The 22,892-nt window shown below is 36.2% G+C and overlaps 3 protein-coding genes across 6 annotated transcripts; all 3 read left to right on the top strand.

Annotated features, from left to right (window-relative positions):
- The first annotated feature begins 133 nt into the window (after window positions 1-133).
- LOC100853754 (vicilin Cor a 11.0101) lies at window positions 134-2,666 on the top strand. Its single transcript, XM_010653717.3, has 5 exons — window positions 134-1,147; window positions 1,236-1,411; window positions 1,515-1,595; window positions 1,665-1,946; window positions 2,026-2,666. The coding sequence occupies exons 1-5, from the start codon at window positions 586-588 to the stop codon at window positions 2,485-2,487; spliced, it is 1,563 nt and encodes a 520-aa protein (XP_010652019.2). The 5' UTR covers window positions 134-585; the 3' UTR covers window positions 2,488-2,666.
- Window positions 2,667-3,063: 397 nt separating this feature from the next.
- On the top strand, window positions 3,064-10,389 carry LOC100853788 (pentatricopeptide repeat-containing protein At1g03100, mitochondrial). 3 transcript variants are annotated; one of them, XM_010653689.3, is made up of 3 exons: window positions 3,064-5,874; window positions 9,505-9,579; window positions 9,779-10,389. In XM_010653689.3, the coding sequence occupies exon 1, from the start codon at window positions 3,375-3,377 to the stop codon at window positions 5,727-5,729; it is 2,355 nt and encodes a 784-aa protein (XP_010651991.1). In that variant the 5' UTR covers window positions 3,064-3,374; the 3' UTR covers window positions 5,730-5,874; window positions 9,505-9,579; window positions 9,779-10,389. The 3 variants fall into 3 exon arrangements, with proteins under 3 accessions (XP_010651991.1, XP_019076395.1, XP_003632339.1); XM_019220850.2 differs by having other exon boundaries at window positions 9,505-9,675; XM_003632291.4 differs by lacking the exon at window positions 9,505-9,579.
- A 3,273-nt stretch (window positions 10,390-13,662) lies between these two features.
- Window positions 13,663-21,546, top strand: LOC100853829 (uncharacterized). Of its 2 annotated transcripts, none has more exons than XM_010653690.3 (2): window positions 13,663-18,869; window positions 21,044-21,546. In XM_010653690.3, the coding sequence occupies exons 1-2, from the start codon at window positions 18,433-18,435 to the stop codon at window positions 21,210-21,212; spliced, it is 606 nt and encodes a 201-aa protein (XP_010651992.1). In that variant the 5' UTR covers window positions 13,663-18,432; the 3' UTR covers window positions 21,213-21,546. The 2 variants fall into 2 exon arrangements, with proteins under 2 accessions (XP_010651992.1, XP_003632340.1); XM_003632292.4 differs by having other exon boundaries at window positions 13,715-14,289.
- Window positions 21,547-22,892: the final 1,346 nt, after the last annotated feature.

Genomic DNA, 22,892 nt, shown 5'->3' with positions numbered 1-22,892 from the left:
ATCCGAAAATCCTCCATTTCTGGTTAGTTTCATTTAAACTGTTAGATTATATGCTTGTGAGTTTGGTATCCAGAAGAAATTAACCATGGATTAATTATAGGTATGGTTTAATATTATAACATTTCCAATCTTTTAATCGACTTCATACTTGGCATTTTCCTTGTTTCTTAATACTAATTTTAGAAAATTGACAACATTTTAAATAGAAGATTGAAACTGTTTTCTGAAAGTGCCTCTTCTTTCTTCTTATCTGCCAGGGACATAATACTTGAAATTCACTTCCTATGTTTCTTCGTTTTCCTCCATGGTTCATTAATTCACAGTGGTTTCAGCATAACCAGAAGCCAAATTCGCGGTTTTTCGAGAGGGTAGAAGAGCTTTTGTCAGATCCTTGTCCCTACTCAAACTTGGGGATGATTCTGAACACTAGTGATGGACACGTATGATTGCCACCCGTCTCCATGCATGTCCTCTCAACTCCACGTCTCTCTCTCTCCTCCCTTTCCCTCTTCCTCTCTCCCCCACCTACAACACATATAACCCCCATCTTCACCCTTTTCCTTGAGCAAGATCTCTCTGCCAAAAATGGTGATCAACAATGCTAAATTTCCTTTCGCCTTCTTCTTGTGTTGTACTTTCTGTTTGTGGGTGGCTCTCTCTCTAGTTGCAGCCCAGGAAGACCCTGAGCTCCAGCAGTGCAAGCACCAGTGCCGGGTCCAGCAGCAAGTGAGCGAGCGCCAGAGTGGAGAGTGCGAGCATAAGTGCGAGGATTACTACAGAGAGCACCACGGGCCTGTCGTGGATCCCGAGAAGCAGCTCCAGCAATGCCGCAAGCAGTGTGAGCTGCTGCAACCAGGGAGGCAGAGAGAGCAGTGCCACCAAGAATGCCAGGAGAAGTATGACCAGCAACAGCTAGAGGAAGGAGGAGAGGAGGAAGAAGAAAACAACCCTTATGTGTTCCGGGACCAACATTTTGCTTTCCTCCGGACCAACCAAGGCGAAGTGAAAATCCTAGAGATGTTCGACCGAAGGTCCCGCCTCCTCCGCGGCCTCAAGAACTACCGTTTCATATGCCTTGAAGCCAACCCTCAAACCTTCGTGGTTCCAACCCACTATGATGCCGAGATCGTCGGCTTCGTCTGCTCGGGTACATCTCCTCTTATCCTCTTCCGATTTCTACCAAGTCGACCACCATTCTTGATCATGAATTTCGAACCATGTCTGTTCCATTACAGGGCAAGGAACCATCACAATGGTGTGCCAAGGTAAGAGGATAAGCTTTCGTATCAGAATAGGAGATATAGTGAGGATTCCCGCAGGGATTACTCTTCACCTGATCAACTCTCACAAAAATCAGAAACTGAGAATCGCCTACTTTTTGCTACCTGTTGGCATTCCTGGCAGATTCGAGGTGATCATTCTGCCATGTATCATTGAAATTTCTTTCCCATCAGGCATACCTGTATATATATATATATACACACTAAAGTTCTTGGATGTGAGTTGTGATGCAGCCATTTCATGGCGCAGCTGGTGAGAACCCACAATCATTTTACAGGGCATTCAGCCCTAAGTTACTCTCCTCTGCTTTTAAGGTAAAGGTACTACTGTTTGTGAATTGGGTTTTTTCTTTTATATATGTATATGATATGGAAAAGAAGCAGGTTGAAGAAGGAACACTGGAGAGGGTGTTTCAGCAACAGACGAAAGGACACTTCATCAAAGCATCAGGAGAGCAGATTCAGGCCTTGAGCGGCGGCCAGCATGGGGAAGCAGCTGGGATCTGGCCCTTCACCTCAGGGGAATCCAAGCGGCCGGTATTCAATCTTCTGAACAAGGATCCCTCCGTTTGTAACAATTATGGACGACTCCATGAGGCAGACGCGGAAGACTTCAGGCAGCTGAAAGATATGGACATTGAAATCTCTTATGCTAACATCACCCAAGTACATATATCTCTCTCCTCCCAACCCCATCTCCTTTTCGAATATCTCATTCGGAATTCTGACTTTTTTTTCCCCACAGGAAGGAATGATGGGTCCGTTCTTTAACTCAAGGTCAACAATGGTGGCTGCAGTGCTCGAAGGAGAAGGGTACTTGGAGATGGTATGTCCTCACCTCTCTGGAGAGAAGCAGCAGCAACAGGGGGCCAGTCCCATTTACCAGAAAGTAAGCTCATCTTTGCGCCGTGGTACACTCTTCGTCGTCCCGGCAGGCCACCCCATTGCCATCGTCGCCGGAACCAGCTGGAATTTGGAGATTGTGTGCTTTGGCATCAACGCTGAAAACAACCGGAGAGAACCTCTTGCAGGGAAAGGCAACGTTGTGAACGGACTGGAGAAAGAGGCGAAGGAGCTGGCCTTTGCCCTCCCTGCAAGAGAGGTGGATAAGGTATTCAGGAAGCAGAAAGAGGAGTTGTTCTTCCCAGGGCCACAACTGCAAAAACAGCAACACCATCATCATCATAAGGGCCATGCCTATGCATGATCAGAGGAAGATTGATGATGAGGCAGGGCTTTAGCTGAGAGGGTATTGCGGAGGAATTTGCTTAATTCCACCTTACTATGTCTTCGTGTATTGAGACAGAGCGTTAACGTTAGCTGCTCTAGTGTGTACGGCCATGAATAAATAAATGAAACTCCAATGTTGATATCTGTTTTGTAAAACAGTTTTTGAAAAATATTTTTTAAAATTTGTTTTATGTTTTTTTATAAAATAAATATTTATTTAAGAATCTGAAATATTTTTAACATATTTTTTATATTTTAAAATAATTTTTATATATAGTAATTTATTTCTAATTATTTTTTAAAAATAAATAAAAATAATTAAAATATGTTACTTGAAAACATTTTCTTTTTTTAGTTATTAATATATTTTTTAATTTTAAATAATAAAATATCAAAAACCTTTAGAGTCACGTAGCCAAAACAATTCAAACGGTTTTTTTTTTTTTTAAATTTAAAATTAAAATTTAAAATATTATAAGATAGGCTATTAAAACCTCTGATATAGTAATAAAATAAAATAAACCTGAGTTATCACGGGGTTGTTACTTTTCTGCCACGTGTCAAATCATCTCCTCCCTTAAACCCTTGTTTTCTCTCTCTCAAAACCCTTAGACCCTTCCCCTCTCTGTAATCTCAAGTATGTGAAATTTCCCTTTTGGGCGTGTTTCTGAAATTGCAATTGGAGACCCATTCACTCGATTGCTCTCTTTTATACCCCGATGGGGATATCTCATTTCTCTGAAATTTATCTTCCTGTTGTATCATTCATCTGTTGAGTCTCAATATCTCTGAGCGCATTACAGATTTTGGCTCATTTTGGTCTCAACTTTGCTCGTCTTAGTACTCGTTATTTGAATTGAGAAAATGCTGTCAATCAGGAAACTCAAGTCTCATATCACACCGCTTTCCCCTTACTCCCTGCTTTCCTCGCTTCTTTGCAGTGATCACAGCATTCCCATATGCCGAATTCGTGGGTTCTCGAGAGACAGGCCATTTTTTCAGTTTATCAGCCCTTATTTGACAAACTTAAACATGGGAAATGCTGTTCTGGATTCTCGGAGTGGGTCAATTCAGTCCTTTTCGAGTATGGGTGGAACAATCTTGGTCCAGGCTCGGGACCCAGCTAAACTATGTGAGGAATTGGAGAATGCAATTGATGGTCATAGGTATAGTGATGCATGGAAGTTGTTTGAACAGCATATGGGTATGGAAGGGTTTCCTAGGAAATCCATCGTGAACACGGTATTGACAAGTTTTTCAGAAAGCCTTGATGTTCAGTGGCTTGAGAAGGCTTATGGGTTGGTGGAACGGGCTTTTGCAGAGAGTAAGCAGAATTTGTTGGAGAAGGAGACTCTGATTTACATCTCTTTTGGTCTTGCAAGTTGTGGATTGCCAGTTCCTGCATCTACTGTTTTGAGGAAATTGGTTGAAATGGAAGAGTTCCCTCCTGTCTCTGCTTGGTCTGCTATCTTGGCCCACATGTCACAAACGGCTTCAGGAGCATATCTTGCTGCCGAGTTGATTCTTGAGATAGGTTACTTGTTCCAGGATGGCAGGGTGGATCCGCGTAAAAAGAGTAATAGGCCTTTGCTTGCCATGAAGCCTAATACTACGGCCTTCAACATTGCTTTAGCCGGGTGCCTTTTGTTTGGGACTACTAGGAAAGCAGAGAAGCTCCTTGACATGATGCCTCGAGTTGGTGTCAAACCTGATGTGAATTTACTTATCATAATGGCACATATTTATGAAAGAAATGGGCGAAGAGAAGATCTTAGGAAGCTTAAGAGACACATAGATGAAGCCCATAATCTAAGTGATATTCAGTTTCGGCAATTCTACAATTGTTTGCTTACATGCCATTTGAAGTTTGGGGATTTAGATTCTGCATCCCATATGGTTTTGGAAATGCTTCGAAAGGCAAGGGAAGCACGGAATTCCCTTTCAGCTGCTACACTCATGTTTGAAGCTGTTGGAAGTGGTAATACATCTACTCAAGAACAGGTTTCTGAAAAAAGCTTAAGCCATAGAAAGTCAGATGGTTTAGAGAATGCTAGACCAAATACAAGCCTGTCCATATCTTATGAGGAGTTTTCTAGAGACAGAAATTTCTTAAAGCTTGAGGCCGAGGCAAAAGAAATACTTGATAGGCTGTTAGCAAAATTGCAGATGCAGGTTGAGTTTATTACAACTGAACGTGGAATTCTCCAACCAACTGAAAGAATTTATGTGAAATTGGTCAAGGCTTTTCTGGAAGCTGGCAAGACGAAGCAATTGGCGGAGTTTCTAATCAAGGCAGAAAAGGAAGATTCTCCAGTTTCCACTGATAATTCAGCCTTGGTTCATGTCATTAATTCATGCATCTTGCTTGGTTGGTTAGATCAAGCACATGACCTACTGGATGAGATGCGCTTGGCTGGGGTTAGAACTGGTTCTTCTGTGTATTCTTCCCTCCTAAAAGCATATTGTAAAGCAAATCGAGCAGGAGAGATCACATCACTGCTTCGAGATGCCCGAAAGGCTGGAGTCCAGCTGGATTCAAGTTGTTATGAAGCATTGATTCAATCCCGAGTGCTTCAAAAAGATACTGAAGGGGCCCTCCATGTATTCAAAGAGATGAAAGAGGCTAAAATACCAAGATCTGGTCATCGAGAATTTGAGATGTTGGTTAAGGGATGTGCAGAGAGTGGTGAAGCAGGTCTGATGGCAAAGCTGTTGCATGAAATCAAGGAAGAGCAAAGAGTGGATTGTGGAGTTCATGATTGGAATAATGTAATCCATTTTTTCTGTAGGAAGAGACTGATGCAAGATGCTGAGAAGGCTCTGAAGAAGATGAGGAGTTTAGGGCATGCCCCAAATGCACAAACTTTTCATTCTATGGTCACTGGGTATGCTGCTATTGGGGGAAAATATGTGGAGGTAACAGAGCTGTGGGGCGAGATGAAGTCTTTTGCTTCTTCTTCCTCGATGAAGTTTGATCAGGAACTCCTAGATGCTGTACTTTATACATTTGTCAGAGGGGGTTTTTTTGTTAGAGCTAATGAAGTTGTGGAGATGATGGAGAGAGGAAAGATGTTCATTGACAAATATAAGTACAGAACCCTCTTCTTGAAATACCATAAAACACTTTATAAGAGCAAGCCTCCCAAAGTCCAAACAGAAGCCCAATTCAGAAGGAGAGATGCTGCATTGACTTTTAAGAAATGGGTAGGCTTGTTTTAATGGAGCTTTCGGTCTATTACTTGCATTTCGGAGCTCTACTGAGTCTACTCTAATGGCCCTCAATGCCCTACAAATTCTTCCAACAGTTACAAAGCTACACCAGTTGTCTTCTACACATATCTTCTGCTTTCTTGCACTAGCATTGGTAAGTAGATATATTAAATTGGAAGACAGGGCCCAGGTGGGGTTTACCTTGAATACAGAAAAATGTATGTTAAGGTTAAGATTGCTGATACCTGTTGAGCATTACAACTTACACATTCATTAGCACAACTTATTCATTCAAACTGTTTTGTCATGTTTGCTTCTTGTGTGCGGTGCTATTGGCATTTATTCACGAGTCACCACTCTTTTCTGACTATTTACCTAAACAATATGGGGAGAAATCCCTGCTAAACAGGGAAAGAAAGATCCTTTCATTGGTGTGCCCTACGCATTGGATTTTTTTTTCTCTCAAGTAGTTTTGATGAGGATGAAAACATAACATTAATTATTTAGTTTTTATTTTCATCATGTCATATAAAACTAAGTAGGATTTATAGTCTTTTCCTTGTTCTGTAGGATATTTGTAAGGCTGCAGTACAAAGGGATTTAAATTTGAAAATTGTGAGCTATGTAGTCTAAGATTCCAGTCTGATCACTCATTTGTCTGGATCTGATGATGTTGCTTTCATGAATCTTTTAGGGCAGCTGCAGAATATGTTTGTGTCATCAACACTCTATTTTAGTTGAATTTCTGAATTTTGACTGGTTGTTTGTTTGTGGAGAGCTTGATTAATAGCCATTTTCAGAACTAGTTAAAATGAAATCAGTTAAGAGTCTATAGTTTGGGCTACCTTTTTTCATTTTATGGCATTTTCTGTTTGACTTCCTCCTTGCTTCAGTAACATCAACAGAAAAAAGGAAAAAAGGTACAGGTCCATGTTAGGTACATTCATCTTGCATAAAATTTCAGGTGATAACTTCATAAAAGTCTGAGTGGATAGTTCTAAAGTTTCTCTTTTGGTTCCATGTTTATTTCCTTGTACATGAGAATATAATGGAGTCTATCTCAGTTGATTAGGGCTTTAGCTGTGTAGGCTTGATATGTTACTGGTCCATTACCTGACAGGTTAAAGTTTAAAGTCAACTCATGGGTTAACATTGTATTAGCCTTGGTGTTGCCCTAGATTTGTGCCCATGCGACTGCTTGTTTTTTCCCCTCCATTTATTTAGCCCTTAGGCATGTGGCAAAAGGTTGCACATTAGACACAGTATATAAGGGTTTCATCTGAGTCGGCTTAATATACAGTACTGACTCAGTCGCTAATAGCTTGAACATATGTTATTGGCTCTATCTAGTAGCTTAAACTTTTGAGTCATCAGTGGTTTACCTCTGTTTACTTATTTCTGAGAAGTGGAGACAAGGCAAAGAATTAATTGCTTCACCAATTCTTAGATGATCTAGGGATCAGATCAAAGTGTTACATTTCCACCATTCTTGGGTGTCTGATCAAATTGTTGCATTTCTAACTCCAAAGGAGATTCTCAAGTGTGTAGAAATGTTGCAGTGAGTTTGCATGTTTGGCAAGCCAGTCTTCCCCAACAAAATTGAGTTTTAATATGGTAACATTTTGCCCTTTTGACTCCCTTTTCTTCTCAAACTTCTTCAGTTGCAATTCATGATATCCAACTCCTGCTCTTCCATGGGCTAGATACTTAAAAAGAAATCTTCATTGATGGCTTTGACAGATTTTGTTCATTTTATGTGATAACAATGGCCAAAGCATGTGCTATCTCAAAAAAAAATCAGACCAATGAAGAGTTGCCTTTCTTTCGTTTTTATGTCTGTAACCCTCAAATGATATTTTAAACTCTTAATATGTATTATTTTTTATTTTTTGATAAATATCGCAAATATATTAAAGGGCAAAGGCCACCAAGCATACAGGACGTATACAAATCTGCCTCAAAACGAGAGCACAAAAACAAAGACCCTTACCCTCCCTTAAGTGGTTGCTAGCCACTCAAAAAAACCTAAGAGTGAAGAGGACTCCTCTCCAATATACACCCTAGCCCAACTCCACAAGGTACAAACAAAAGAATTTTTGAGTTTCTGTATATTTAACACCCCTCCCTTGAACGCTAACCTATTTAACACTCCTCTCCAATATGTATTATTTTTTATTTGAAAGTACCATTTCAAAAACAAATCAGACAATGCTAACTTCAGATTCCTGTATGACTCTCCTAATTTTTGCCAGCTTAATTCACACAGGCAGCATTTCTGGGTTTCATATTCGTTAGTCGTTTGTGTTCTAGAAATACGTAAGTTCTTAACATCTATTGAAATGGAAACTGAATCACTACATAAGAAGTTACCAGGAGTGCTAGGTGAAATATTGGTGAAGTCATAGATTATATACCATTAAATGAATAACATAACATAATTAAAATCTTTGATATTTTGCTCATCCATACATAATGACAGATTCTTGAATCCTACTTCTGAAAATTTTCAAAATCCTGCCTGTGAGATGTGGTAATGCGATAGAATGTGGTTATTTTGAATGCAGATGAAGATTGAAAAGAAGACTTCAAAATCAACCTAAGGTGGTATGGGATTTAAAACCGCTGACTACTTTTCTGAATTATCACCATATGTCCTGATTGTTTATTTTGGTCAATTGCAATTGTGCAAAAAAATGGTTTTGGGTGGATGGAATTCTCAGCTGCCTACTTCTTTCATCAGATTCAAAAGGCTTTTGGTTGTTGTGTTTGAAACTGAGAATTCCAAGTCTTTTTTATGTCAGTGAAAACTTCTGTTGATACCTTGGAAGGGCACCTACCAAGGAATTTATGTAAACTATGCAATATATCAGTATGTCACGGGCTTTGTTCAGTGGTTTGTGGGACTAGGCATTGTTTGTGGTTTAGTGGATTGCTTTATTACTTTCGTCTTCCTAGTGCTCCTGGATTTGCAAAACTAGTACTAGTAGTGATTTGGATGGCCATGTAAAGTGCCATCCAAATCCATAGTGATTAAAATTGTATTTGGATGATCCCAAGGGTTGACTGAAATAGTCCTACATGTTGTTAATTCATAATATTTTAAGAATGGTATCATGGATAATAGTAACTAAATTCATCTTGAAATGCAGGAGAAAATCAGAACAGAGTTCTTTCTCTTCATGGTCTCACTTTATGTACTCCACTTGTAAGGTTTTGGATGTTTTGTTCTTTTAAAGCATGTTTATTGATTTTTTTTATTTATGTTGGGTATTCGAATTTCTTATTGTTTATTTTGATTTTCTTGTTTCCTGGTATTTCTAGTACTACATAGGAAGGAAGAACAGGCTCTCAATACAAGTATAAATTTATGTTCTCATAAGATACTGACTTGGTCTACTCTCTCTTGTTGGTACTAATTGCCCTTATAAAGATACCTTCAATTGCTCATTCGATTGATGACTTTGTTATCCCTACCCTGAAGAGAGAAAAGCTTGATCTATCCAATTGCTGCATAATTGGGCCTGATAAACTATAAATGCTATTAGTTACAAAAGGATCCTACCAATCTTTCAATAGAAAATTGACTGAAGGACCACAAGATACTATTTCATGGGATTCTTTTTCCCAATAGAAGCCCTTGAGAAGTTGCCTTGGATGCAACTTGAATTAGTCCATTGTCAATCATGCAAAGATTTGTGATGCTTTCAAATGGTATATAGCAACATAATTTTGTATGATAATACTCTGCATTACATTGATATGAATATCATTGATTGGGTGACAGGTTCAGCTGGTGGGTGAACTTCTTGAGCCATTTTGGGTTGATGAATGTTCAGTTTCTGTATGCTACATAAAAATGGTTTGTGGTTTCCTGACCATTTGAAGGATGTTAATCTCTGTTGTTCAATTTTTGGTTAAATATAAATGACGACCTCTGAAAACCCCACTTGAACCGGTGTGCGCTAGTTTATATTTTGGTTTCATTCTTAATCAGTGTCTTAAAATGTTAAATTCAATATGGGTTCTGACTAATGCTGCTTGGCACCATGTTCTTGCAGAAGGATTCAGCCGAAACACACTATGAAGAAGTCAGTGGTATCAGAGGAGCTAGAATCTCTGAGAGATTAAACTACACCTATACCTCAATAACCCTTTTGCAATATCATGTTGGTAATCCATCTTGTGAGAAAATCCTGTGGCACCAAGAAAATCCTGAGAATGAAATAACTGGTTTCAGGAACCCCTTAAGGACTATGAATCCTGTTGCTGAGCTCACAGTGACTCACTTTCAAGGACCGAGAGTCTTGAGACATCATCTCATCTTGGAGTTGAGTGCATAGCCAGTGCTTTGACATATTCAATTTTGTACAGACCCTTCTGGGTATTCGGTGCCAATCACCAACACTCTTCTGCCGAGCTTCACCTGATGGAACGACCGATATCTTGGACTATAGCATCAGGTCACCAATGCTCACCCTTCTCAATTTCTGGTGGAAAAAAATCAACTGTTTATCTGTGCTCCTAGGGAAATTGATCTCATTCTTTGTATCCAAGTTCAATCCTATTATTTTGTACTTCTTTGGGAAACTTGTGTTTTGATGGGGTCATTTGATAAATATATGGTTTTTGAAACCCAATTTTATGAAATATGATAACCAGATTTTAATATGGAAAATAATATTGTCTTCATGCACTTTGAGCTAGCCTCCTTTTTTGTGCTAAGATTGCCCTTCCAATCTCCATCACCGATAAAAAAAAATAGATTATAGTGGTGCGGCGGCGATGGATTGATGTGGAGTTGCAGTGGTCTTGGCACCTTCGGATTTTTCTTCCTCCGCAGCATCCAAATCTCCATGTCAACATCGATCAAAATTTGAAGAGGTTTCTTGGCTCATCTTTTTTATTTCCCCTCTTCCTTCGTCATCTTCTTCGTTTTCTAGGTTTTTCCACTGAAAAAAAAAGAGAGTTGAAGCAGAGCCGTCGCACGAGGTGAGCGTCGGCCACTGTCGCCATTAATCACCACCAGCTTCCCCTTAATCATGGCCAGAACCCACCATCACCGTTGCAACTTCTTCGCATCTCCAGTTCCGGTGACTTCCAACTCTAAAATCATCTCCGTCTTCACCACACCAAATTCCAATCCTTCAATACCTATTCACGGCTGATCCACCTCTATCTTAACAATAGTCGTAGCAGTTGAAGGAAAAGAAAAATCCGGAGGTGCCAAGGTCATTGCCGCCATAGCTCAGTCCATCTTTGCCGCCACCATTGAAGCTAAACCCATCTCCAAACATGGAAGCTTGGATGTCGTTGTGGAAGAAAAATCCAAAGGTGCCAAGGTCCCCGCAGCTCCACATCAGTCCATCGAACATTTTTAGTCCTTATAATACTTGAATGATAAAATATTTCAAGTGTTAAAAAAAAAGTTAGAAGCACTTCCTAAAATCGCTATCAAACGAGCTTGAAGATAGAACACTTAAATGATGGTTATTAAAAGAAATTTGTAAGATGGTATATCGAATCTCACCAAGGTTTAATCTATTATTATTAAAATTTAATTGATTTTTAAATGAGATAATCAAAATATGATTCAATAATTGGCACCAAGCCAAGAATCATGAATTCAAATAGATGATTGAAAAAAATTAAGAATAAATGAAGAAGATAAAAAAAAAATGATAAATAATAAATAAAAAAACATCTAATTTACATGGAGAAAGAATTTAAAGTAAAGAGTTATTTTTAACCTAATAGAGATTTTTTTCCAAAAGTTTTTCATTTTGTTTGGAAAGTGTGTTAAAAAATAATTCTAAAAATTGTTATTAAATATTTTGTAAAACAAAATTCCTTTTTGGAATTTGAAATATTTTTATTTTTTTTCCATATTTTTAAAATGATATTTTATTTTTAATTATTCTTCATAATTATATAATTATTTTAAAAATAAATTTCAAATAAGTAAAAATAACTATAAAAGTGTTTTCTAAAAATATTATATTTTATACTTTTAAGAATATGAAAAAAAAAAAATTAAGTATTTGGAACTATTTTTTAGAACATTTTTTATTTTTTAGAACAAAAAATATAAAAAACACTTTTGATAATTAAAAATTATTTTTTATTTTATATTATTAAAAATAAAATGTAAGATTTTTTTTCAAAATATTTTGTTTTCACTTATTTTTTAAGAATTATTTTAACAAATAATTATATAATTAAAAATAAAACATTAAATATAAAATTTATTTTTAAAACATATTTTAAAATATTTAAAAGAGATTTGAAACATTTTGAATTTTTAAACAATTTTATAAAAATTAGAGAATAATTTTTAAAAATTATTTTTAAAATTTATATTTTAAAATAGTTATAAAATAAATCCTAATTTTTTTAAAAATAGGTATGACGCGTAATCTTATTTTGGTGCTGGGAGAGAATGGCATATTTTATTTATTTATTGGTTTTGTGGTCGATATCTCTCAACGGCACGAGGGAAGCATGCAGTTGGAAAAAGTCAAAAAGTGCAGTGGAGGATGCATACATCTGAACTTGGAAGAGGCATGCGTCATCATTTCTATATATATACATGTAATTTACTACATTACCCTCTAAGGTTTTTAATATTTACAAGGGATGCAAGAGCGAATTAGGAGAGCCACGTCATCATACACATATTTGATATCGGTAATAATTAAAAAATTAAGAATAAATGAAGAAAATTAAAAAAATGATAAATAATAAATAAAAAAACATCTAATTTACATGGAGAAAGAATTTAAAGTAAAGAGTTATTTTTAACCTAACATATAAATTTTCCCAAAAAATTTTCATTTTGTTTGGAAGGTGTGTTTGAAAATAATTCTAAAAATTATTATTAAATGTTTTGTAAAACAAAATTCCTTTTTGGAATTTGAAATATTTTTAATCTTTTTTTTTTTCATATTTTTAATTTTTAAAATGATATTTTATTTGTAATTATTCTTCATAATTATATAATTATTTTAAAAATAATTTTCAAATAAGTAAAAATAACTATAAAAGTGTTTTCTAAAAATATTATATTTTATACTTTTAAGAATATGAAAAAAAAAATTAAGTATTTGGAATTGTTTTTTAGAATATTTTTTATTTTTTAGAACAAAAAACATAAAAAACACTTTTGACAACTAAAAAATATTTTTTATTTTATATTATTAAAAATAAAATACAAGATATTTTTTAAAAATATCTTTTAGTTATTTTATATTATTTTCACTTATTTTCTAATAACTATTTTAACAAATAATTATATGATTAAAAATAAAATATTAAATATAAATTTTTATTTTTAAAACATATTTAAAAATATTAAAAAGAAATTTAAAACATTTTTTATTTTTAAACAATTTTATAAAAATTAGAGAATAATTTTTTTAAATTGTTTTTAAAAATTATATTTTAAAATAATTACCAAAATAAATTCTAATTTTTTTTAAAATAGGTATGACACGTAATCTTATTTTGGTGCTGGGAGAGAATGGCATATTTTATTTATTTATTGGTTTTGTGGTCGATATTTCTCAACGGCACGAGGGATGCATGCAGTTGGAAAAAGTCAAAAAGTGCAGTGAAGGATGGATACATCTGAATTTGGAAGAGGCATGCGTCATCATTTCTATATATATACATGTAATTTACTACATTACCCTCTAAGGTTTCTTATATTTACAAGGGATGCAGGAGCTAATTAGGAGAGCCACGTCATCATACACGTATTTGATATCGGTAATAATTAAAAATTTCGTAATCACTTGCGTGATTCGAGCGATCTAATTTTTTAATAATTGATATAATTCACGTGGATGCTTACGTGGCTAAGAATCAGGGTAAAATATACTATATTGGTTTAAAAAAAATAAACAAGCATAGGGACATCGGATCCAAGCACAGTATGGAAAGGCAAAGAGTTTCAGTCAAAATCAAATTTGACTGAGAGAGGTCACGGATTTTCCGCCATGGGAAGAAGGATTCCGGGGAAAATTCCAAACAGTGGGGTAAGTGGAGCTTTCGCGACTGAAGGATAACACCAAAACCGGCTTAAAAAAATTGGGGCATCTTCTTTGTTTTTTAGTGGAGGAGTTGATCTGGGGACCACAGTACCCTATATATACCTCCCATGCACCTTAACCCGCCCTTTTCTTCTTTCTCATACTCACTCTCTCTCTCTCTCTCTCTCTGCTCTGTACTATTCCACAAATCTAAACCCTAGAATTTAACAAATGCCGGTCAAGCGTTCGCGGGTCGGTCGCTCTTCGAGCTTTGGAGACGCTGGTTTCCTCAGCCAGGTTCCTACGCCGGAGCACCGGTGGGACAAGCGCAGCGCTACGCCGAGCAATTCGGCTAAGATTTTGAAGCCTTCGGATGTGGCGGGGGACCAGCAGGCTCGGCCGACGATTCTGACGGTGGCGTCTCCGGAGATGGACAGGGGGAGGGTTGATGTGAGTTCTGAGAAGCCGATTGGGGCGTTTCTTGAGAAGTGTTACTACTGCAATAGTAAGATCCGTGAGAATGTTGAAGTTTTTATGTATGGGTAAGGTTTTTTTTTTGTCTCTGTTTTTTGTCTATTTGGTTGCCCAGAAATTGGAGGGGGAAAACATGGGAAGAAAATGTTTAGATCCTAATGACAACTTACTCTTTTAGTACTAGTTTGAGTGGAAACTTCTGCTTGAAGAAACTTTCAAGATTTAGAATTTGGATTTCTTTTTTTCTTTTTCTTTTTTTTTCCTTTTACTGCTTTTTCTCAGAAACCAAATAGAACCTCAGAAACCGCTTTGTTGCCTGTTTGTTCTTTTTTCTTGAGCTTTTAACCATGTGAAGTGCCTAATGGGTTTTTCAATTTTGGTTTCAATGATTCTTGGTCCTTATAAAGGCTTTGACCGTCTAGCTTTTGTATGTTTTCTTTTTTGGTTTTTTGTTTTACTATGTTTGGTTGCTCAGAAACTGGAGTAAAAGTAGGAAAATGTGGCAAATACTATTGCTAGGCACAGCTAAGTGATTGTCTTTTGGTCTGAAAATAATGAAAATTCATAGATTCAAAATTTTAATTTTTTTGTTCCCTACTATGATGCCTACACCTACGCCGACTTTTTGCTTTGAAACCAACATCATATCTCGAATTTTTTTGGCAGCTAATTAGCGTCGAATGCAAAAGTTTCTTATATGAACACTAAAGACTTTTTTATTATTATTATTATTGTTGTTGTTATTAATTTTATGGCTTTGTTTTGGAAACAACAGATCTAATCTTATCAGAAATCAGAGGAAATAGAAGAAAATATGGGTCTGTTTGAATTTTAAAAAAAAACTGTTCTCAGTTGTTTTCTTAAATAAAATTCTATTTGAGAATTCAAGTACAAAAAATATTCTCAATGGTTTCTCAAAACACTTAAGTAAAAAAAATTTCAAACATGTTTTTTTAGTTAGAAAACTGTTCTTTGTTCTAAGGAACAGAAAACTGTTTCCAAGAACAATCTCAAAACATGTTCTAAATTTTGAATAACATGTTTTTGGTTGTCGAGGTTTCAAGAAAATGGAAAGATCAAAAGTCAATTGGGTTAATCGGCTCTGCATGATCGAGGCTTTTAATTTGTTCAATCAAATGAAATTGAAAATCTAAATTCCACATTTGTATTTTCCTTCTTTTACACAGAATTGAGCTTTCAGATTTGAGAGTGGATTTATGTTAAAGAAAATATGTCTTTTAGGGCATTGAATATATCATTAGTTAAGTAACATTTATTTTGATTTGAACATTTTATTGATGGCTTATTACCAAAAATACCAAATCACAAGAGCTTTTGGGGGAAAATGAGGGGAAAGCATGGAGAACCATTCCTTTATGTCTTTTTTGGACTATTTGGTAGGAATGTAATCACAACTTTTGAAGGAGGGGAATGTTTGGTTCAATTACTTAATGCCTCTCTTATTTCTACCATGATCCTATGGTGCCTCAAGTTCATAGATACTGGCCCCTTGTCTCTGTTTGACTTCGTAGATTGGTCAGGGACTCCTCTATTGCATTTTTATGTAACTATGGTCCATGGATATTACCTTCCAATCCTAGAATGTTTTTTCAATGGTCACATGATGAAGCTCAATCATTTGCAAGTGTCCTACAAGTTGAGCCATTTTGCAATTGTCTATACAGAAATGAGTGTAACACATTTTCCCGTTTATAAGAAAAAGTGTAATCTTGTAGAACTCATTATATGAGAACCTTAAAGTGGGATACACTGGTATGGAGTTCTAGTCAAAATCATATGTAAATGGGAGTTCATGTATTTTCCGCCATTAAAAGAAAGATTCTAAGAAAATTCTAGATAGAGGGGTTAATAGAGCTTTCTTAACTATAGGAAAACCCAAAAGCTCACCATAAAGCATTAGCATTTTCTTTGTTTGTTAGTTGAGTAGCTGATCTGGGGACCACCATATCCTATATAATATGCTTCATTGCACCTTACCCCTTCCTCCCTTCTCTCTTATTCTATCTCTGCTCTATACGACTCTACCTTTATCCCACAAATCTAAACCCTATTATTTCTCAAATGCTAGACAAGCAGTTTCAAGTTGGATGGTCCTCAAACTTCAATGATGCTAATTTTCTCAACTAGGTTTCTATGGGGTCACCGGAGCATCGGTGGGAAAAACAAACTGCTATGTCTGCAATGGTTGCTTCTACCAAAGGTGTGAGCGATTCAGCTTAGATTTTGAAATGTTCAAAGTTGATGGGGGACCGCCGGTCTTGACCAAAGATCTTGATGGTGTCATCTTTGGAGATGGACAAGGGGAAGCTTGATGTGAGTTTTGAGGGATTGATTGTGGAGTTTCTTCATAAGTCTTACCTCTATAAGAAGAGGATTCATGAGAATATAGACGTTTTTATGTATGGATAGGTTTTTTCTTTTTTTTGGTTACTTTTGTTGTCTATTTGTTTGTCAAGACAATGAAGGAAAAGAAAAGAAATGGGAAGAAAATGTTTAGATCGTGGACTAGTTTGAGTGGAATTTCTTGTTTTCTTGAATACTACGTGAAAAGAATTTTGAGATTAAGTAATTTGACTTCCTTCTTTCCTTCTACTCCATGTTCTCAGGAACCATATCACTATTCTTTTCTCTTTGTTGTTTGTTTCTTCTTTTTATTGACCTTTAACCTTGTGAATGCCTAATGGTTTTTTAAAGATTAGTGTCAAAGAGTCTTGGTCCTTATATAGGCTTTGATATCTGCCTTTGTTTGTCTTTTTTCTATTGTGCTCTATTTGGTTGCTGAGAACTTGGAGTAAATGAAGGAAAATCTAACAAACGCTATAGCTAGGCACAACTAAGTGATTGTCTTTGGCTTGTCAATAAGGAAAATTTGTAAAAGCAAATTTTACATTCTTTTCGTGTCCTACAACTTCTCATTTCCATGATGCCTACATCCACACTCCCTTCCTCCTTTTGCTTTTGAAACTGTCATCAGATCTAGGTTTTCTTTGGGAGCTAATTAGCATTTAAAAATTAATACAAAAGTTTCCTATATGGACACTAGAGGCTTGATAATCTCTCTCTTTTTGTCTTTGAACTTTTTGGCTCTGATTTGAAAACTACATATCTAATCTACTGTTCCTTTTTATTATTTTCCATATAGATTTTATTTACTTTTCTTTGTTCAATTTTCCTTTCCTTTCCCCTCTCTCTAGTTAATGAAAAACTAGTGAAAATAGAAGAAAATGAGTAGCATGTTATTTTGTTATTTAGGTTCTCAAAAAATGGAAAGACCGCTCAATTGAGTCATCAGTTGTGCTTGATTGAGGCCTTTTGTTTATTCAAATGAAAAAAAAAAAAAATTGAAAATCTAAGGTTCACAGGTTTATTTCCTTCTTTTATCTTGTTTTTTGGGAAGATTGTGCTTTTGGGTTGGAGAATGGCTTTGTGCTAAAAGAAAAGATGCCTTTTTAAGGCATTTAATTTGATGATTTATATTTATGGGATGGCATTTATTTTGATCTAAACTTCTTATTGATTACCTTGTTACAAAAAATACTAAATCACAGGAACATTTTGGTAAAATGAGGGGAAAGCTTAGAGAAACGCTCCTTTTTACGTCTTTTTTGGACTATTTGGTAGGGACACAATCACATAACTTTGAAGGGGTGAAGTGTTTGGTTCAATCACTTGAAGGCTGGTTCCATGAGTTGGTAGATGTTCATCCCTTTATCTTGTTTGAATTCATAGACTGGCTGGGGAATTTTTGTGTTTTGGGGCCTTGTGGATTTATGTGATTATGACATAACCATGGACCATGGATATTACCTCCTAGCCATAGAATACCTTTTTATTAGTCACACAGTAGAACTTCATCATTTGTTAGTGTGCTGCAAGTTGAGTCATTTTGCAAGTGCCTACACAAGAATGAGTCCAACACTTTTTCCCCCTTATAAGAAACACCATGATCTTGTGGAACTCATTCTATGAGATACATGAAGTGGTTTAAACAAGTATAGAGTGTTCGTGACTGGGAGCCACGGATTCTCCGCCATTGAAAGAAAGATTCTGGCAAAATTCCAAATAGAGGGGTTGCAGGAGCTTTCGTCACTGTAGGAAAATCACGAAGTTCACCATAAAAAATAATCATTTTCTTTGCTTGTTAGTGGAGTGGCTGATCTGGGGACCACAATACCCTATATATACCTCCCATGCACTTTAGCCCTCCCCTTCTCTCACTCTCTCTGCTATGTACAATTCTACCTTTAACCTATCTAAACCTTAACATTTCTCAAATGCCGATGAAGCGCCCACGGGTTGGTAGGTCGTTAAGCTTTGATGATGCTAGTTTTCTTAGCCAGGTATCTCCACTGGCTATGGGGTCGCCGGACCTCCGATGGGAGAAGCACAGTGCTATAGCTGCAGAAACTGCTTCAGCTAATGGGGCAAGTGATTCAGCTAAGATTTTGAAGCCTTCAGAGCTGGTGGCGGACCACCAGTCTCGACCAAAGATTCTGACAGTGGCATCTCCAGAGACGGAGAAGGGGAAGTTTGATGAGAGTTTTGAGGGCCCCATTGGTGGATTCCTCCAGAAGTGTTACTATTGCAAGAAGAAGATCCATGAGAATGCTGAAGTTTTTATGTATGGGTATGGTTCTTTTTTTTTTTTGGTCTTTTTTATTGCCTAGAAAATGAAGGAAAAGAAAAGCAATGTGAAGAAAATGTTAAGATTCTAAAGGCAACTTGCTTTTTAGGGCTAGTTTGAGCGGAATTTCTTGTTTTCTTGAGTTCTACATGATGGAAATTCTGAGATTCAGAATTTTGATTTCTTTCTTTTTCTTTCCTTTTTTTTTTTTATTATTATCCTTTTTAATCTATTTTCTCAGAAACCAAACAGAAACTCATCACTGATCTTTTGTCTCTGTTGTCTGTTTCGTCTTTCTGTTGAGCTTTAACCATGTGAAGTACCTAATGCGTTTTTCAAGATTGGTTTCAATGATTCTTGGTCCTTATCTAAGCTCTGACGTCTAGCTTTCTTTTGTCGTTTTCTATTATGCTATGTTTGGTTGCTATGAAACTGGAGGAAAAGAAGGACAATCTGGCTAATACCATTGCTAGGCACTACTAAGTGATTATCTTTTGGCCTGTAAATAATGAGAATTCATAGATTTAAAATTTTACTTTGTTTTCTTTCCAATAAGCTCTCATTTCTTTGATGCATGCACACCTACACCCCTTTTTCCTTTTACTTTTGAAACTGGCATCATATTTGGGTTTTTTTGAAAGCTAATTAGCATCTAATGCAAAATTTCCTATATATAATTCTTTTTCCTTTTCCTTTTTTTTTTTTTAAAAAAAAATTATGTCTCTGATATGAAACAACAAATCTAATCTGTTATTGCTTTTTATTATTTTCCATATAGATTTGATTTATTTTTCATTGTTCTAATTTTCTTTTCCTTCCTCTGTTTAGTTGATGAAAAATCAGAGAATATAGAAGAAAATGAAATTCTGAATAACATGCTATCTGTTGTTGAGGTTTCCAAAAGATGGAAAGACAGGTCAATCAAGTCAATCAATCATACTTGATTGGGGGGATTTGAGAGAGGGTTTGTGCTAAAAAGATGTCTTTTTAAGGCATTCAAGATCCTATTTGGATAAGTTGTATTTGTAGGATGACATTTATTTTGATCTGAACCTTTTTTTGATCGCCTTATTTCTAAAAATACCAAATTAAGGGAGCTTTGTGGGGGAAAAAGAGGGGGACAGCTTGGAGAACTGCAGCTATATGCCTTTTTGGGAGTATTTGGTAGGAACTTAAATTGCATAACTTTTGAAGGTGTGGAGCATTTGGTTCAACCACTTAAAGACTTTCTTTTTCTATCATGCTGTGAATCTATAGATGTCGGCCCCCTTGTCCTTGTTTGACTCATAGACTGCTTGGGGACTCCTTAGTATATTGGGGTCCTTGGATATTGTTTTTCCCATCTGTTGGTGCCCTTTGTATACCCCCATGCACATGGGTTGCGCCCCCCTTTTTTTTTTCTCATTAGATGCCTTTCTTATAAAAAAGATCAAATCACTGCCTAGAAATTCCTCTATGATGCATTAAATTGCATTCATAAGTTTGATTTTTGGAGTATATTGGAAGATTTTTCATAGTAGATTTTATTTGTGGAAACCCTTCATGTAACTTGATCAACATCTAAAGTATACCTTTGTGCACCTATATATTTTCTTAGAAACCAATTGGATTGCTGCTTTTCTTTTTTTATTTGTTATTTATTCTTCTTTTTTCCTTTTTCTCCCAATGTTTGTTAATTTTTCATTAGCCCTCAGTTTGATCACTAAGAAAAAGGTGAGGGAATGGAAAGAACACAAAATGGAAGACCGAATTCAACAAAATGGAAAACCGAATTCAAACCAAATTTTTTCGCAATGTTTGTCATTTCTATATTCATTAACTGTGACATGCTTCTGCAGTTCCTGATGCAGAAAACTATCAGGTTATATTCCTTTTCATTCTCATTTTATATTTTGGTTTGAGCACTGGCATCTGTAGATTCCCTATTTGTTTTTCTTCTCTGTGAGATGGGAGATGTCCACTTTCTAATGGAGGTTAAATATGTATTATTCTATTAACATGATTTTACATGGTTCAGTTTGTTGATATACATGATTATGTATCAAATGGAAGTTTTATTTTATTGTTCAGATTTTGTTTTCTGTGTGTGTGTTTTTAAGTCCCCCTCCCCCCTCTCTTTCTGGGTATTTAAGCTGTAGTTTTTCAAAACTTTACTGAGATTGGGTGATGCAATGCAGTTACCTGCATGCATTTTGCACCTCTGACTGCCGTGACAGACAGATCATCTTTGACAAGGAGCTGGAGAAAGCATCTGCAAAACCAATAGAAGCCATGAATGAGCACCGCAGGGTGAGCCGTATGAAGAATCAGTTTGGTTTTCAACTGGAAAAGAAGGCAGCTCCATAGGCTCATAATTGCATGTACTAACTGTGGTGGTGCATAGCTGTCAGGTTTTTAAGATTAGCTTGCACGTTTGCATAGAATGGGCTTCTTGCCTTTAGTTTCTCATGGCTGTCAGATCACTGGGTCTTGTATAGTTCTGCATGTTTGTTTTAGGGTCAGAAGTACCATGTTTGTGAGGAGTTGAACTTGTTTCTGTATTTTGGTTTAGCTTTCAGTGGAAATGGTTTCCATTATATTACAATATGATGCATATGTGGTGAAAGATACTGAAGTAGTACTGAAATGTATTACAAAGTCATGTATGTTCTAAATGCAGTTTTGATCTTATTAATATGCATCTGCTACTGGAATAGCTACTTTCTGCATTTGCTTAACTGAAATCTGGAACTATTTATATGCTTGCTTATCTGCAGACTGCCATAATGAATGTAGATTTTTTTTAGGATTTGTTTTTGTTTTGATTACCCAGAAGATTGAGTAGGTAAATTTTATGATCTTTCTATTTTGTTTTGTTCCTTCTATTATAATCATAGCTATATCTTTTCTCTATGATCATGTGGTTGGATAAATATGATATTACTTGATTTCAAATGTGGATGATGTTGTATGATTATCATTTTTTTTTTTTTTGTGTTTTTTTGATAGATAAGCGTTGAATATATTAAAAAGAGGCCAAAAAGCCACAAAGTATACAGGGAGTATACAAACCAGCTAAGCCTCACAACCAAAAAGAAAGCAAAAAAATCCCACCAGCCCTTATCTGGAGGCTATCCACTCCAAGAAGCCTATAAGAGACAGCGAACTCTCTCCACTATACAATCTAGCCCAACACCATAAATTACAGACAAAAGAATTTTTTAATTTCTGAATTGCTATCACCCTCCCCCCCCCCCCCCTTTCTTAAATGCTAGTCTATTTCTTTCCTTCCAAAGAGTCCGATGCTCTTTCCTAGCCTCACAGAAAACTATTGTATCATCAGCAAATAACAGATGGGATATATGCACCGACTGTCTTCCACCTCCTCAGATCCTACACCCTGACAAAAATCCCCCTTCTACAACCCTCCTAATGAGAGTACTCAAAACTTCCATTCCCATAACAAAGAGGTAAGGAGAAAGAGGATCTCCTTGCCGCAACCCCTTAGAACTTGGGAAAAAACCAGTTGGCACTCCATTCACCAACACTGAAAACTTGGCTGTGGATATGCAACTCTACATCCAACCCAACCACTTTGATCCGAACCCCATTTTTTTCATGACTTTCATAAAAAACTGCCAATTTAAACTGTCGTAAGCTTTCTCAATATCCAGTTTACAGATGAGACCCTTCTCTTCCCTTTTTTGCCAAGCATCAATCACCTCATTTGCAATTAAAGAGGCATCAAGGATCCGCCTACCCATCACAAATGCATTTTGATCTAGGGAGACCACTTTCCCTATCACTTTCTTGAGTCTATTGGCCAACACCTTAACCAATAGTTTGTACAGCCCCCCCAAAAGACTGATTGGCCTAAAATCCCTAAGATCCTCAGCCCCCCCTTCTTGGGTAACAATACCAGAAATGTATTGTTGAGACTCTTGATGAAGACACTTTGCTCATGGAACTCCTTAAACAAATCCAAGACCTCCTCTTTAACAAAAACCCAGCAGCTTTGCCAAAATGCCATAGTAAATCCATCCGGTC

This window comes from Vitis vinifera, chromosome 7, assembly GCF_030704535.1.
Source record: "Vitis vinifera cultivar Pinot Noir 40024 chromosome 7, ASM3070453v1".
Classification (NCBI taxonomy): domain Eukaryota; kingdom Viridiplantae; phylum Streptophyta; class Magnoliopsida; order Vitales; family Vitaceae; genus Vitis; species Vitis vinifera.
The sequence above is the reverse complement of the archived record's forward strand: the minus strand, read 5'-3'. Positions and strand labels throughout refer to the sequence as shown.

Excerpts from the sequence above, each read along its gene's own strand:
- LOC100853754 (XM_010653717.3), top strand. The coding sequence starts at position 586 with ATGGTGATCAACAATGCTAAATTTCCTTTCGCCTTCTTCTTGTGTTGT. Across the intron at positions 1,596-1,664 it reads TACTCTCCTCTGCTTTTAAG|GTTGAAGAAGGAACACTGGA; the intron begins GTAAAGGTACTA and ends GAAAAGAAGCAG. Across the intron at positions 1,947-2,025 it reads CTTATGCTAACATCACCCAA|GAAGGAATGATGGGTCCGTT; the intron begins GTACATATATCT and ends TTTTCCCCACAG.
- LOC100853788 (XM_003632291.4), top strand. The coding sequence starts at position 3,375 with ATGCTGTCAATCAGGAAACTCAAGTCTCATATCACACCGCTTTCCCCT.
- LOC100853829 (XM_010653690.3), top strand. The coding sequence starts at position 18,433 with ATGCACTTTAGCCCTCCCCTTCTCTCACTCTCTCTGCTATGTACAATT. Across the intron at positions 18,870-21,043 it reads GCTGAAGTTTTTATGTATGG|TTACCTGCATGCATTTTGCA; the intron begins GTATGGTTCTTT and ends GATGCAATGCAG.